Source organism: Urocampus carinirostris, chromosome 16 (genome assembly GCF_059441175.1).
Source record: "Urocampus carinirostris isolate Australia breed hairy pipefish chromosome 16, RoL_Ucar_1.0, whole genome shotgun sequence".
Lineage (NCBI taxonomy): Eukaryota > Metazoa > Chordata > Actinopteri > Syngnathiformes > Syngnathidae > Urocampus > Urocampus carinirostris.
Genome location: NC_142364.1, coordinates 33,508,267 through 33,524,862, shown reverse-complemented (window position 1 = coordinate 33,524,862; position 16,596 = coordinate 33,508,267). Strand labels below are relative to the sequence as shown.

Here is a 16,596-nt window from a genome sequence, read left to right as displayed (position 1 = left end):
TTGTAATTTGTCCTTGAGAAGCGAACTTCGGCGTAGTTTTGTTGAGCTATGAATTGTTTTTCTGCCGCTTCTTACGATGCTTTCATTCCTTAGGTGTCTCTGACACCCTTTCTAATTTATTCAAAGCTTATATCTGGCCAGCGATAGTAAATGATTTCTTTATACTAAAATATTGAGAGTCAAACCCTTCGTCTTTTCCCCTCCACGTTTGTCCGAGATCTGGTGGGCTCGAGGGAGTGGCACCGCTTTAACCCAACGTCCCGAGAGTGATAAGCAATTATAGAAATTAGGAGTCATTAGGCTCCTTAATGTTGAAAGCATGCAGTAAACATCCCTCTAGTTTTGATGGGGCAGAGTGGTCATAGATTTAGGAAGAGAGGTGAAGGATGGACAGAGAATGAATAGCAAGGGAGGGCAGTGGGATGGAATGAGATAAGGGAAATGAGATAGTGGCGAATTAAAAACTAAATGACTGAAAGAGCTCTATTGTATGACCATTGACATCACACACTGTACAGTATGTCACAAAAGTGAGTACACTCCTTACATTTCTGCAAAGATTTCCTTATGTTTAATACAACGAAACTGAAGAAACATTCTTTGACACAATAAAAAGACGTCTGTGTAAAGCTTATGTAGCTGAAAAAATCTATTTTCCCCCTTAAAAAACCTCCAAATGTAGCCATTGAAAACTAAACCCCTGGCAACAAAAGTGAGTACACCCCAAAGGCACTACACCCCCAATTTGTCCTAACAAAGCCGAGCTTGTCATTTTTCCTCCAAAATACCATGTGACTTGTTAATCTTACTAGGTTTCAGGTATGCATATGGAGCAGGTGTGTTCAATTTGAAGGACACTCTGTCATACTGGTCACTAAAACTCCCAATATGACACACCATGGCAAGAAACTATCTAGGGACCTTAAAAAATAAATTGTGGCACTACATAAAGCTGCCCAAGGCTAAACCAACACCCTGAAGTTGAGCTGCATTACAGTGGCCAAGATCCTCCAGCTTTTAAAAAAATCAGGGTGCTTGTGTTGGTTCTCCAAAGAAGCTGGGTTAATGTGCTCAGCGCCACATCCAAATGAAAGATGAAAGATAGGGGCAGAAGTACTGTCAGCATTGCTGCAGAGATTGAAGAAGTGGGTTGTCAGCCTGGAAGTACTTTGCTTGTTAATGTGTAAACTCATGTTACTAGGTTTTCACATTTCCATTTATTTCTTGTTCCAAAATCTCATGTACCTTTAATCAAGAAAAATACAATTATTTTACATTTTTTAAAAGACTATTGTATCCATTTGCAGATGTATAACGTACATTTGTATGCATTTTGTTTGTTATTTGACAAACACTGATTTTTTTGTTTGTTTGTTTAATATTGTAGAACATTCTGTTGTGTCCACAAAATTGTAATATTTAAATAAATAGGAGGAAATTAATGGGTTTCCTTTGTTTTATTTATCCGATTCATCGAACAATCAAAAAAATAATCGTCAGATGAATCAATTATTGAAATAATCGTTAGTTGCAGCCCATGACACGATGGTCACAAATAAGCGGATTAGGTTTTTTATTGGCAAGTACCAATCAGAAATTTGATTTATTACCGTATTTAAATAAATGTATCAAGTCACAAGTAGTTAAAACCACCCAAAATAACAAAAAAAAGTTTGATGGTGGACATTTCTAAAATACTATGACGTACATTTCTTACTCAATCTTTGGAACCTTCGTTTTCTGTTGCTGTATACTACCTTTAGTAGGTGTGGCTCAAAACATTTTTTAATAAAAAGTGTTCTTGGATCAAAAAAAGCTCAAGAAACACAGTCTTATACCAATAACAACATGTATTTTTTTTCTTGGACCAAAAATGCGTGGGAACCTTTCGGTTGAGCCTGTAATAAGGGCAATCTTTCAGATCTGCCAAGAATCAAAATTGATGTTTGTCTAACATGCACATGAAACTATGTTAATAGCTGGCGTGTGCATGTGTGTGTGTGTGTGTGTGTGTGTGTGTGTGTGTGTGTGTGTGTGTGTGTGCATGCTTGGGTGGGTGTATGAGAAGTTATGCTAGAAAAGGGGTCTCCAACCTTTTTTTTAAACTGAGAGCTGCTTTTTGCTACTTATTCGTGCAAAGGGCACCCAGTTTGATATACATTTCTAAAATAATAACTTATCTGGTACTACTTACTGTGTTGTTACTATGTTATCACCAGGTTAATTATTGGAAGTAGAAAGATGAAAGATAGAAAGATTGAAGTGAGTGAAAGAAGGAGAGAGAGAGAAAGAGAGAGGGAGATTGAGAAAGAAGAGCAAGAAAGAGAGAACAAAAGAAATAGAGAAAGGGAAGTGAGAAAGAAAGACAGAGGGAGACATATAAAAGAGAGAGAGAAAGAGAGGAAGATTAAAAGAGAGAAAAAAGAAAGAAAGAGAGGGAGGGAGGAAGGAAGGAAGGAAGGAAGGAAGGAAGGAAGGAAGGAAGGAAGGAAGGAAGGAAGGAAGGAAGGAAGGAAGGAAGGAAGGAAGGAAGGAAGAAAAGGAAGGAAGAAAATGTTTGTAATATTTCTGTATGATTTCCTTTTTTCATAATGAAAGCAACATAATATATTAGGTCCCTGTTTTTGAAGCACTAAATTTGATATTCGGTTTTGTAGTATTTTTTTTAGTATTTTTGTCGCTTTATTTTTGTTGTAGACACACAAAGGGACAATAAGGATTAAGTTGGCACCAAATTTTCTAGAAGTAGTACTTTATTTTCCATTACATGTATTGTCATTATATTTTGAAAATTTTAGTTTGGAGAGCTGCGGAAAAAAAAGCCTGGCGGGCCGCATGCGGCCTTTGGGCCATAGTTTGCCAACCATTGATTTTGAGGAACAATGCAATGGTGAGGTAACAGGTTGTAAGGTCTTGGATTCAACTTTTAGTAATAAAGTGTGAAAGTGAACAAAGAGCAAAAATGAGCATGAGAAAATATACTCTGATTTCAACACACACATAAAGTGAATACAGCAGCAGATAAATGTCCCTTTGCTTCGCTATAACTTTTAACATCTAAAGTGAATGCTGCGAACAGCAGCTGACAAATATCTCTTTTCTCTGCTCAAGTTCTTAAGCTTTGAAAACATGTAAAAAAAGGTTGGCAAATTTTAAAATGATTTGCGATTAGACAGATATGTCATATCCACGAATAGCCCGACTGAAGAATTAGCTTCTGCCTGGAGCCAAGGTTTAGCAGCTCTGTTTAATTTTCTCTTAAAATATATAGCGTAACTTTTACTGATAAAATAAATCTGTATATTTCACAAGTATGGCTCTTTGAGTCAAAAAGGTATCCAACCCCTGATCTGTCACGAAACAGAACGGGAAGCAGGAAGTAGGAACTCATTTGCGTAGACGTCCTCACACTTTAATTGAGAAAGAAAAGTTGTCCAAAACACAAACGGACCAGACCAAAAAACAAAACAGGTCAAACACAGGCTAAATTAAACAGACTAGGCATTTTATTAATTAAACAGAACTTGAAGGAATCTCTCAGAATGTTACACCGAAGTGCAACAAAGTCCAACAAGCACAACAAGTATAAATGTCACGAAACGGACCGGGAAGCAGGAAGTCGGAACTCTTGTGCGTAGACGATCTGTCACTTGACCAAAAACAAAACAAAACAGGTTCAAAGGCAATCAAAATTACAAACTAGGCATTACTCAGATCAAACGGGCATGAACAGGGTTTCAACGAGGGTTAAACAATGATCTGGCAGCGGGCAGTTCCAAAAGGAGCGCTTAAGTACTCCAAGAGCAATCAGTCCAATGCGTCTCAGCCGGTGTCAAGGGGCGGGGCCAGCTGGGCTCCATGACAACCGTGCAGGACATGACAATAACCATGCATAAACAAGTTTTCAACGATCTGGCAAAGCGCAGTTCAAAATAGCACGTTTAAGTACCCACAGGAGAAATCAGAAAATGCGAGTCAGCCGGTGTCAAGGGGCGGTGCCAGCTGGGCGCCATGGCAACCGTCCAGAGCCTGACAGAACCCCCCCTTCAAGTGACAGCCCCTGAGGTCCAAAAAAACCCGAATACCTCGCCCCCCAGAATGGGTCGACGCTCCCGAAGAGGGCAATCCCACTCCCTCCCCCAAAAACGCAGGAACGGGGAGAGGCAGGGTCGGCAGGCGGACGAATCGGAGCGGCGAGCAGACAAGTCGGACTCAGACGGGTCGGGCGTTGCAGGAGATTAGAACGGGCGAGTCGAAGAGTCGGAATGGCAGGCTGACAAATCGGAGTGGCGGGCAGAAGAATCAGATGTATGGGCGGGCGAATCAGGCAGGCAGACAGGTCGACAAACAGGCATGGCAGGCGGACATCAGGACAGGTGGACGTCGAGACAGGCGGAAGGACAGACCTCGAGACCGGTGGGAAGGCAGACGGACGGGCGAACGTTGAGGCAGGCGGACGGGCAGATCTCGAGACTGGTGGGAAGGCAGGCGGACGGGTGGACGTCGAGACAAGCGGAAGGACGGAACTCGAGACCGGTGGGAAGGCAGGCAAACGGACGGACGTCGAGACAGGCTGTCGTTGAGGTCGACGGGGACCTCGGACAGCTCGGCGCCAAGTCTTTCCGGAAACCCCATTCGAGGCACAGCAATTGCCACGACGGGCGTGGCCGTGGTTCGCGTGGGCAGGAAAGGTGACAACACGGCTGTTGCCGATAGGAGCTCATCCATCTGACGCAAGTCCGCTGAGCTAATTGCTCGATCTGGCGTTGGAAGCTACGTTGAGCTTGCTCGACCTGCAGCTGAAGGGCGGCGACCTCACTGGGCGATCGCCAAAAGGCGTCCTCCGTCCAATCCAACTGCTGGAGAGCGTAGGGATTCTCCAGCTTTTCCCAAATTGTGTTGGGATCGTTTGCTCATTGTTTGGCCAGATCGTTCTGTCACGAAATGGAACGGGAAGCAGGAAGTAGGAACTCATTTGCGTAGACGTCCTCACACTTCAATTGCGAAAGAAAAAGTGTCCAAAACACAAACGGGCCAGACCAAAAACGAAAACGGGTCAAACACAGGCAAAATTAAACAGACTAGGCATTTCTAGAATAAAACAGAACTTGCAGGAATCTCTCAGAATGTTACACCGAAGTGCAACAAAGTCCAACAAGCACAACAAGTATACCCATGCATAAACAAGTTTTCAACAACGATCTGGCAAAGCGCAGTTTAAAAGTGCGCGTTTAAATACCAACAGTAGTAATCAGAAAATGCGAGTCAGCGGGTGTCAAGGGGCGGTGCCAGCTGGGCGCCATGGCACCGTCCAGAGCCTGACATGATCTATAGGTTAGAAAAAGGCAAGCATTGGCGCCAATAATCCATCACTTTCAAGGAGTTACCCTGCAACAAAAGCAGGTTATACACTAAGGCGATGCAACATTGAGTTTTCGGTATAAACAGAACATAGGAGATAAAATATGTTGGGGTATATAAAATTACACTCCCCACTCCTTGTGAAGAACTGTTATCACGTGCGGACGTGTTTCGTTTTGCTTTCGCTTTTAATATAGGTGTACCAAGTGTTTTAGCCCCTAATTATGCCTCCCAAGAAGGTCGTACAACTATTACATTTAAGAAAGAAATAATAGCAAAATATGAAAAAGGTGTGCGTGTTTCCGATCTTGCTATACATACAGCATGGCTTCTGCTGAGCACCAGAAACTGAGATAAAAATACAGGACAGGAATGAGGAGGGTGAGAACAGAAAATGTTGAGAGAAGAAAGTGAATTCTTGACATCATAAAGAATGCATAAAACCAAGTATGATGAAAGGTAAAAAAAAGAGTAGAGTAAAAACATGGCAAAAGTGCCAAGATGGTACGATAGTGAGGCTGCTAAACTAAGGGGAATGCAAGATGGAAAGATAGAGAGGAGACGGAAATGAAGGAATGAACGGGGGAAGGCCTGCTATTAAGGTCCCTCACATATTAACACCCAACCTCAAGGGGTTCTGATCTAATTCCTGTTTCTGGACCAATTGGACACAAGAAACCAATGTTATCTGATGGCAGCTCAGAGCCAAAGGGGCTGTGGGAGAAGAGGAGAGGCTTTCTTAACCTCAAGTGAAGAAAAATCACATTGTTATCAAGTATATTATCAACAGCACGTAATGGTACTCTGCTTGCATTTAAGATACCCCTTTTCTTTGGAATTTTGGATAAGTGAGCCTGTCCATCTGTCCAAGAGATTACAACATACAAATAGATTATATAAAAACAGCATGGCCGTTCTTTTAACTGTAGATGGTAACACATTACTGTTTCTGTATTTTCATGTATTTTTATGATGTCCTACTGCATGTTGCAATGCAATAAGTGGAACAATATATTACATTATCGTGCTTAACTTTGCAGTTAAATACTGTAAATGTCATGATTGCAGATTGAGCGCAGCTGCGACGGCTTAATTGGCGCAAACAGCCCGGACATCTGATTGGCTGTTACTCACTTTTTAAACCCTCGGCTTCCAAGAGGAAGCCGTCAGATCATTATGCAAACTGTTGCCACCAGCTCAGTAAGCCTTTTCGTCTGACTCTGTTCCTGCCCTGTTTTTTTCTGCGTGATCTTTGTTGCCAACCTATTTCCGGACCTGACTTCGCCCCGTTCTGCCTTCCTGTTACCTGACCTGTTTTGCCCCGTTATCTGCCTGCCTCCTGCTACCGACCTCGTTTACGAACTCGACACCGCCTTTGATCTCCAGCCCCGGCCAACGACTTGCTATTCCCGCCTGTCTCCGATCCTCCTCGCCACACACGGAAGTGCCACTTCCGCACCGCCCGCTCCTCTTGTCTGTCAGCCATTGGATCGTGGAAGCAAGCCCTACTCTCCCTCTTTATCAATAAAAACTGAGAAAACGAGCGCTATTGGGTCCTGTGTCCGTTTCTGGTCTGTGACAGTAAATCAATCCATTCACTTAAATCGTATCAATTGTGGGTAAGTAGCGTAAAACCTTCAGATTTGGCAGTAAAAAACTTTATGGAGCGCGTGAATTCAAAAAAGCAAGTCGTGAAAATTCAGTATATTCGTAACCTGCTGCAGTGAGGACAATTTTTTACTTTTGCACCGACAGATTACTGTAAATTCTAAAATACAAGCCACTACGCAAGGTTGGGTAGGGTAACTTTAACTGGATTACTTTCAATTACTTTTGGATTACTCCAATACCAAATATGCAACCATGCCCCACTTTGCATCAACAACAAGGCTGTGGAGGTTGTCAGCAGTATCAAGTTCCTAGGGGTGCACATTACAAACAAACTCACCTGGTCCGTGAACACTGCATCACTGGTTAAGAGGGCACAGCAGCGCCTGTACTTCCTGCGGAGGATGAGGAGAGCCCACCTGCCCCCACCCTCCCTCATTACATTCTACAGGGGCACCATAGAGAGTATCCTGACCAGCTGTATCTCTGTGTGGTGTGGAGGCTGCAGCGCTACCGACTGGGGTAGTGTGAGGAGGGTAACGAGGACAGCAGAGAAAATAATCGGGACTACACTTCCCTCCATTCAGGACATTGGCCAGAAGCACTGCCTATCCCATGCTAAAAACATTACCGGGGACCCTTCTCACCCCCATCATGGACTGTTCACTCTGCTAGCCTCTGGGAAGAGGTACTGCAGTGTGCGGTGCAGGACCACCAGGCTCCGCAATAGTCTAGTCCCCCTGGCCATTAGACTGTTAAATGGTCAATCTAACATATAGTTAACTTAAATCTAAACGGCTGCTAATCTGACTTTTTGCACTACTGGCAGTTTTTTTTTATAGCTTGCCACTCCTTGCACATTGCTCTCTGCACTATTGTAATTACAGCGTTATTGTTACAGTGTTAATGTTACTGTGTACCTGACTTGTTAACCTGACTGCCCATTTTGCACATCTGGTTAGCTACTCTTCTTGCACTATCGGCACTATGGTAAAATACTATACGTAGCCAAAATACAATACAACATTATTTATATCTGTACATTCAAGGAAACTGTGGGGGTCAGATGCATCGACATTTCGTTCTGTATACACGTGTACTAGAATGACAATAAAGTAGATCTGAATCTGAATCTGAATCTGAAAAGACAAAATAAACTAAATATGAATGAAATTATGACTCACAACACGTGGTAAGCTTTCTCTCCTGGCTTTGATCTCTTTGATCTCTGGCAAAACGAACATAAAATGCGACAGAAACAAAATGAAAATAAATCCAAACAGCTTGCCAATATCATTTTTGCCGTTCCATGTATTCCGTTACTCCCCAAGCCTGCACAAAATTTAGTCATTTTATTCATATTTAGTTTCTTTTGTCTTTTATTAGCATATTTTGTATTGGAGTAATCCAAAAGTAATCTAAAGTAATCAAGTTAAAGTAACCCTACCCAACCCTGCCACTACGGTTTTTTTACATTTTCTAACAATACGATGCAGTTTATTTTTATTTCTTTTCAAAAGGCAGATGGTCGCAAGGTTTTACACCGGGCCCTTCCCAAGGATATTCCCAGAAGCGACGCGCCCCGTATTTTCACGGTGATGCGTCCCCATCTGCGGACCAGGGCAATTTGACTGTTTAATTAAAACATAATATTGTGAGGGCACATGGCAGATGATGACGTGATTTCTGCCAAGTGCTCAAATCGAAGAAATTCTAAAAGGCACGGGTTAACGGCGGGAGGAGATATAACACCATTCGGTTGCCAAATGCCTCATCATCTAATAAGTGACGAGCATGAATTGATAAACGAGATTTCCACTGTTCCCATGGAGTAAGATTGCAATCTTGGCAGAATCAGCAGGATCTGTATTTGGTTCATAAAAGTAATACATTGTGCCAAAATTGAGACACCCGTTTGCAGACTCTGTTTGCAGCTGTCGATCTCAATCAGCTAGCCCAGCAGTCAATATTAATAAAATTGGCATTAACATAAACGCAAGTGTGTGCCAAAAAAATCAAAAACCCAAAAAAATTCAACATACTATACTTACTAAAATTCAGTATTGTATGCAATCACAACAGCTTGCACACTAGATGTGTCAAGCGGGTAACCTTAAATTATTTGATTCCTTGCACACGTGACAAAGTGATGCTGACACTAGTCACTAACTTAGGAGGGATACACGATAATTATCAGGCTGACAGTTACTGGACTGATCACGAGCCTAATATGTTGTCATAGTTTTCGGCCTGATTGGAAGAATTTAACACATAATTTGACACCTGCTGCTACAATAAAATATTCAATAGGCGAAACTAACTGTTAGGAAGATTCCGAGCATTAATGTACGGTATCACGATTTTTGTCACATTCAATTTAATTAATATTGACTACTGCACTAGTTAGTTGAGATTGACAGCTGCGGACAAAGTCCATAAACGAGTGTTTCAATCACGGCACAGTTACTTTTCTGTGCTAGACATTTCCCCGATGATTTTATTAAAATGTAAGCCTTCAATGAGTTCATTTTTACGGTTGTATAAGCCTGCAGTTTAAAATCAGGTGTGGCTTGTATCGAAACAAAGTTGAGTTTCTTCCTTAAATTTTAGGGATGCAGCTTTTAATCATGTGTGCTTTGCAGTCAGTAATTTACAGGAAACTTTAGCAGTCTGCATTGTCTTCACATGAGAATTTACAATAAGCCACATTGAATGCATACACTTAAAAAAAGAAAGTTGTACTCAGTTTTAAAGCAGTACATTGGGGCAGCACAATCAAGGACTGGTTAGTAAGGGTGGGAAATATAACAATATTACATTATTAAGTACTTTACAAGATTGAGATTTACAAAAAACTTCTGAAGCGTTATATAGTTTACATATTTATTTACTTTTTAAGGTCCATTCTTTGTCTTTGTCAGACTGGAGTATATACTGTACCAATTCAACCCACCTAGCTTCAAGCCCAGTAGCTAGAAGACATGAGATAAATGTGAAGAAGCAGCAAAGTCAAAATTTAGATTTCAGTTCTTGAAAGCTATTCAACAATCAACGTTAACGCCGTAAGTCACACTGCAGCGCCATCGTGAGGCTGTGATCCTCACCAAATTCTCAAACATAACATGCACGGTCATGATATCTGACCTCCATATTAGGATGAAACTGGCTAGTGATAGTATTTATAGATTGTTTATATGGTCCAAGAGTAAATATGTGAGAGTAAGCGATGAGGGAAAAATGTGACTTGTTGAACAAAGCTGGTTAGGCCAGGAAGCTGTTGTAGGTTACATGCAGAATGCAGAAACCACAGTAAGAGCATGCTTTGTAAGATTATGTATTATGTATATATATATATATATATATATATATATATATATATATATATATATATATATATATATATATATATATATATATATACATACATTTATATACATACATATATATACATATATATTTATACATTGTAGGGGCAGCACGGCAGCACAGTGGTTAGGGCGTGTGCGGCACAGTTCTGAGGTCATGAGATCTGTGTGGAGTTTGCATATCCTCCCCGTGCTTGCGTAGGTTTCCCCCGGGCACTTCGGTTTCCTTTCGCATTCCAAAAACATACATGTCAGGTTAATTGGCCGGTCCAAATTGTCAGGGTGTCCCCTGATGGCTGGGATGGGCTCCAGCACCCCCGCGACCCTAATGAGGATAAGCGGTGCAGCTAATTAGATGATATATATATATATATATATATATATATATATATATATATATATATATATATATATATATATATATACCCATCCATCCATTATCTGCATTATATATATATATATATATATATATATATATATATATATATATATATATATATATATATATATATACATATATATACACACACACACAGTGGAACCTCGGTTTTCGAACGCCTCTCAGTTCGAACAAATCGGTTCTCGACCAAAATTTTCGAGAAATTCTTGCTTCGCTGTTCGGTCAAATAATCGGAGTTCGAACGCCGGTACGCTAGGGTGCGATGCTGAGCGGCGTACGGGTGTAGTTCGTGTAGATTGCCCCCACTCCTTGTGAAGAACTGTTATCACGTGCGGACGTGTTTCGTTTTGCTTTCGCTTTTAATATAGGTGTACCAAGTGTTTTAGCCCCTAATTATGCCTCCCAAGAAGGTCGTACAACTATTACATTTAAGAAAGAAATAATAGCAAAATATGAAAAAGGTGTGCGTGTTTCCGATCTTGCTATACATACAGCATGGCTTCTGCTGAGCACCAAATAGGTAAGAAATCCTATTCATAATTCTTTTCTTTACCCTTTGTTTATTTTTACACCTTCATGTTAGCGTAATCTTTCGTACGGAAGATTACGATAACGCGAACGTACGATTAGCCTGGGTTAGCTTTGTTTACGTAAAACATTCAGGGTGTTGTAACGGAGCCCCATTTCCAATGAAGCGCTAGCCACTTGTTGTGGAGACCCGGGTGCTATATGACGTGTAAACGACCAGATTTTTTTATTTTTAAACGTTCATGTTAGCGTAATCTTTCGTACGGAAGATTACGCTAACGCGAACGTACGATTAGCCTGGGTTAGCTTTGTTTACGTAAAACATTCAGGGTGTTGTAACGGAGCCCCATTTCCAATGAAGCGCTAGCCACTTGTTGTGGAGACCCGGGTGCTATATGACGTGTAAACGACCAGATTTTTTTATTTTTACACGTTCATGTTAGCGTAATCTTTCGTACGGAAGATTACGCTAACGCAAACGTACGATTAGCCTGGGTTAGCTTCATGTTTACGTTCATGGTAAACATTCAGGGTGTTGGAATGGATTAAAAATGATTTACATTACTTTTAATGGGAAAAACGATTACGGTGATTGAACAAATCGGTTTTCGAACAGGGTTCTGGAACGGATTATGGTCGAGAACCGAGGTTCCACTGTATATATATATATATATATATATATATATATATATATATATATATATATATATATATATATATATATATATATATATATATATATACAGAAGACGATTGGAGACGAACAGGAACTCAGAGTTCTGGTCTATTGCCTGACAAGGCACCTAGCCAGTATGGGATGGAAATCAGCACAAAAAACAAAAAAAAGTAATGACTAACAATCCACAATGTATCACCACAGACAGCACCATCAACAACAGAGAGCTAGAAAGTGACTCACCACATTTAAATATCTTATAGCTGTCATATTAGAAGAAGTGTCTGAATGAGAAATCATGGCCAGGATAGCTCAAACCACAGCCTCACTTGCCAGAGGGACAAAAACATATCAGTGAAATCAAATATCAAACCCATGCAAGCGCTGGTTACTTCCATCTTCCTCCACACTCGCGAGACACGGACTCTTACAGCAAAACTGGAAAAGAAAATCCAGGCCATGGAGATGCGATGTTACAGGAAATTTCTTGGGATCAGCTACTTAGCCCGTGTGACAAACGAAACAGTGCGCAACACCATCAGAGGGCACATTGGACACTACAAAGTACTATTGTCAACTGTGCACAGAAGAAACTTCAGTGGTATGTTCACATCAGAAGATCATAGGGACTGGCCAAGATAATTATCCTTAGCAGAGTCAAAGTGACAGGAGTAGAGGAAGACCGAAAAAGAGGTGGGCCGACAACATTAAGTAATGAAGTTCCAACTTTGCCACTACCCCAAAACAGGCCAGGGACCGTCAATAGTGGAGAAAGCTGTCCAGAGTTGCGTCCTCATTGGGGCCCATGTGGCTAAGGGATCCGTGAACCGTGAACCGTGAACCGTGAATCGTGAACTTTTCTTTTTATTCCCGTTTTCCTTATCTGCCACTTTTTCTTCCCTATTTTCTTATTCCTTTTTTTTACCCTATTTGAGAAAGGCTGGGTAGAAAAGGGATGCTTTTGCTCACTTTCAGTCACCGTAGGACTCATTTTAGGTGCAGTACACATTACAGCGACATCTAGTGAATAAATCTAAAACACTGTCCCTTTGAGAAACAGCAGAATGTTTTCATCAGCGTTGTTGTTGTGGAAAACCCCATTTGGCCAACCTAACTTCAGTAGTCCCCAACTCAATTGAGTGTGAGACCCCTGCGGTAATGAATCCAAAGGGCTGCCACTACTTTTTCAAACATCCTTTTGGTCTTAACACTTCATATATTTGTTTGCTGAAAAATACTACATCAGTACAAAGTCGCTGAGCACGATACAGGGGACATTGTTCTCCATGGAAATATTGGCTGTCAGAACCCTGAATCCCAAATACACAAATGAAGTTAATAAATCATCAGACTGCAGCGGATATACAAAGGAAGTGTTGACAAGACAAGTGGTCATGAGACTAAATTGGCTCGAGTACAATTGCAATTTATTTGTTTATGCCCTGTTGAATCTACAGGACTACAATAATTTGCATACAATGCACAAAGAAATATTTGTATATTTCAAAACAACTCAAATCACCATGGTGTTTTTTAGCTGGTGTGACCGACAAGAATAAGGTACCTGTTCTTGATGCGTAGCTGGACTCCTCCTGTTGAGCATGGCCTGTTGCGGTTCGGAGTTCTTTGTTGGTGTTGATACGGTGGCGGGGATTTGGAAGGAAGTGTAGGAGGCGAAGGAGCACAAAACGGATATGAGGTAGGTGAAGACCCAAATTCCTCAATGTATCCGGGATCAAACTGCCTGCGGGTGGAAAAGGGAAATTATTGTTATGTTGTATGTTTGTTTTTACGTCCAGACATAGCATAGAAAAGATGAATTGAGATAGTAAGATTCTTGTGTCCTATTGTACTCACCAATGATTTGTTACAGTAAACTTTTATCAGATTACTTTAACTAATTAACTAATTTAACCAATTTTGTTGTCACAATATGTTAACCCATTATGTAACAATGACAATAAAGGCATATTCTATTCTATTCTATTCTAATAGACAAAATACTTGTAAAATTATTTTGCCACATTTTGAAGTTTGTTATATTTTATGTTTAATCAGGAGAGTGTGTCCTGTCCTGTAAATTGATCAAGGACAGCACAATGATCAAATGTCACATTAAGTAGCTAAAGCTTGTAAATTCAAGGACCCAAACCCTCATATAAATTGTATTTAATTATAGCAGTAACAGAATACTAACATCTATCTATCTATCTATCTATCTATCTATCTATCTATCTATCTATCTATCTATCTATCTATCTATCTATCTATCTATCTATCTATCTATCTATCTATCTATCTATCTATCTATCTATCTATCTATCTATCTATCTATCTATCTATCTATCTATCATCTATCTATCTATCTATCTATCTATCTATCTATCTATCTATCTATCTATCTATCTATCGATCGATCGATCGATCGATCTATCTATCTATCTATCTATCTATCTATCTATCTATCTATCTTTCTATCTATCTATCTATCGATCTAGAGGAGTAAAATCCAAGTTGCTTGAAATCCAGTGTGAAGTTCCCACAATCAGCAATGGTTTGGGGAGCCATGTCAGCTGCTGGTGTTGGTCCACTGTGTTTCATCAAGTCCAGAGTAAATGCAACTGTGTACCAAGAGATTTTAGAGCACTACATGCTTCCATCTGCTGAAAAGCTCTATGGAGATGGGGATTTCATTTTCCAGATTGATCTGGCACCTGCCCACAGTGCCAAAACCACCAGTAACTGGTGCACTGACCATGGCATCACTGTCCTTGATTGGCCTGCTAATTCCCCTGACCTGAACCCCATTGAGAATTTGTGGGGTATAGTTAAGAAGAAGATGAAAGACACCAGACCTACAAATGCAAATGAGCTGAAGGCCGCTATCGAAGCATCCTGGGCATCAATAACACCTCAGCAATGCCACAGGCTGATTGCCTCCATGCCACGCCGGATTGATGCAGTAATCCGTGCAAAAGGATTCCCAACCAAGTACTGAGTGCATCAATGGACATTTTCAAATGTTTGATTTAGTTTTGCTGTTATAAAATTATTTTTTTACTTGGTCTGAGGAAGTATTCTAATATTTTGAGATAGGATTTTTGAGTTTTTTTTCAGCTGTAAGCCAAAATCAGCATTATTCAAATAATAAAAGGCTTGAAATAGTTCAGTTGATGTGTAATGAATCCAGAATGTATGACATTTTTGTTTTTTTAATTGCATTACAGAAAATAAAGAACTTTACCACAATATTCTAATTTTCTGAGACAGTCCAGTATATATATATATATATATATATATATATATATATATATATATATATATATATATATATATATATATATATATATATATATATATATATATATAAATGTATATGTGATCTAGGAATTTCGCTCTTTTGTTCCTTGTAGTTGAATTGTTGTGTTTCCGTGGTGCAGTGGCACATTCGTGACACGCGAAAGGTCCTCGGTTCGAGACCAGATGGAAACATTTGTAGGCCGGGAGAAGGATGGGCTCTACTTGCCTAAGCCACCTAGTTAGTCGAATTGTTTTCCAATAATGCTATTGGGTTACTATCAAAGTTACTGTTGTGCTTTAGTAAATCTAGAAGTTATAAACTTGGGCGAGAGAATTTTTGTTGCACCTTCCAGTAGAGGTCCTTGAATCAAGCATTCTTTGAGCCTGAAAAAAAAATTATGACGAAAAAGGAGGTGCAAGGGAGAAGAGCCTCAACAACATGGAACCTGTTCAACTGGTGTCTGGAATGTGGAACACCCTGAAATCTCCTCAACAGGAGGCACCATGTTGTCACATTCCACTCCACATCATTCACAGACACTTATGCACGCCTACAACAACGGTGTCCACTTTTGACGCAACAAAATTCGTATGAAATGTGAAACAGTACATACCACAGAAAAAATACATCTTTAACATTATGTCGTTATGTCGTTTCAAACTTTAAAACTCAGGTTTAGTTTGCTGGGTGAAAATTTTATCTGTTGTCACAATAGTTAAAAGTACATACTTTTGATTAAAATGTTTTTGTGTCACGTGTTTTTCCTGGATTCTGTGATGATTGACTTAAAGGTTGTTTAGTATTGAAAAAAAAAAAAAAAGTTTAATTTAGTTAAAAGTTCACTGTAGAGTAAAAACATTAGGGCTATTATAAAATAGTGGTTTAAAACATTTTAAATGATTTATTACTTTCTTTTGTGCTTGATATTACATAATCATTGGTAAAATATGGATTAAGCAACAACAACAAAATCTGAAAAGCCGTTTGGGACCCGAAAAAGCCGAAATAGCAAGTTCCCCATTGTTCAAGGAGAAACACAGGGACAAAATAAATGCACAAAATAAAATAAAATAAAGTAAAATCTGAAAATGTAAAAATAATATTGTGAGTGAAGCCATTGTAATAATTTCTGGAGTGGCTAACAAACAACTGTTATAATGTTGTAAGAAGCAAACATGACGTGACGATGAGTTCAAAGAATTGATAGAAAAGGCATCCACAGCTATTTAAGTTAAAGGTCTCCTATAAGCCCTGGCTTCAACCTGTCATCCTTTTTACATTTTCCGCTGATTCGTTAACTTTGCAATGGCATGTTTTGAGTAACATACCTGAAAACAATAAAATATATGTATAAAAG

At 39.9% G+C, this 16,596-nt stretch overlaps 1 protein-coding gene across 2 annotated transcripts in view; it reads right to left on the bottom strand.

The window, feature by feature from the left end:
- shroom3 (shroom family member 3) overlaps nt 1-16,596 on the bottom strand; it is a 79,948-nt gene that overhangs the window by 41,870 nt on the left and 21,482 nt on the right. For both annotated transcript variants that reach the window (XM_088355619.1, XM_088355620.1), the window contains exon 2: nt 13,503-13,682. In XM_088355619.1, coding sequence (XP_088211745.1) covers nt 13,503-13,682 — 180 coding nt within the window. The remainder of the gene's footprint in view (nt 1-13,502; nt 13,683-16,596) is intronic.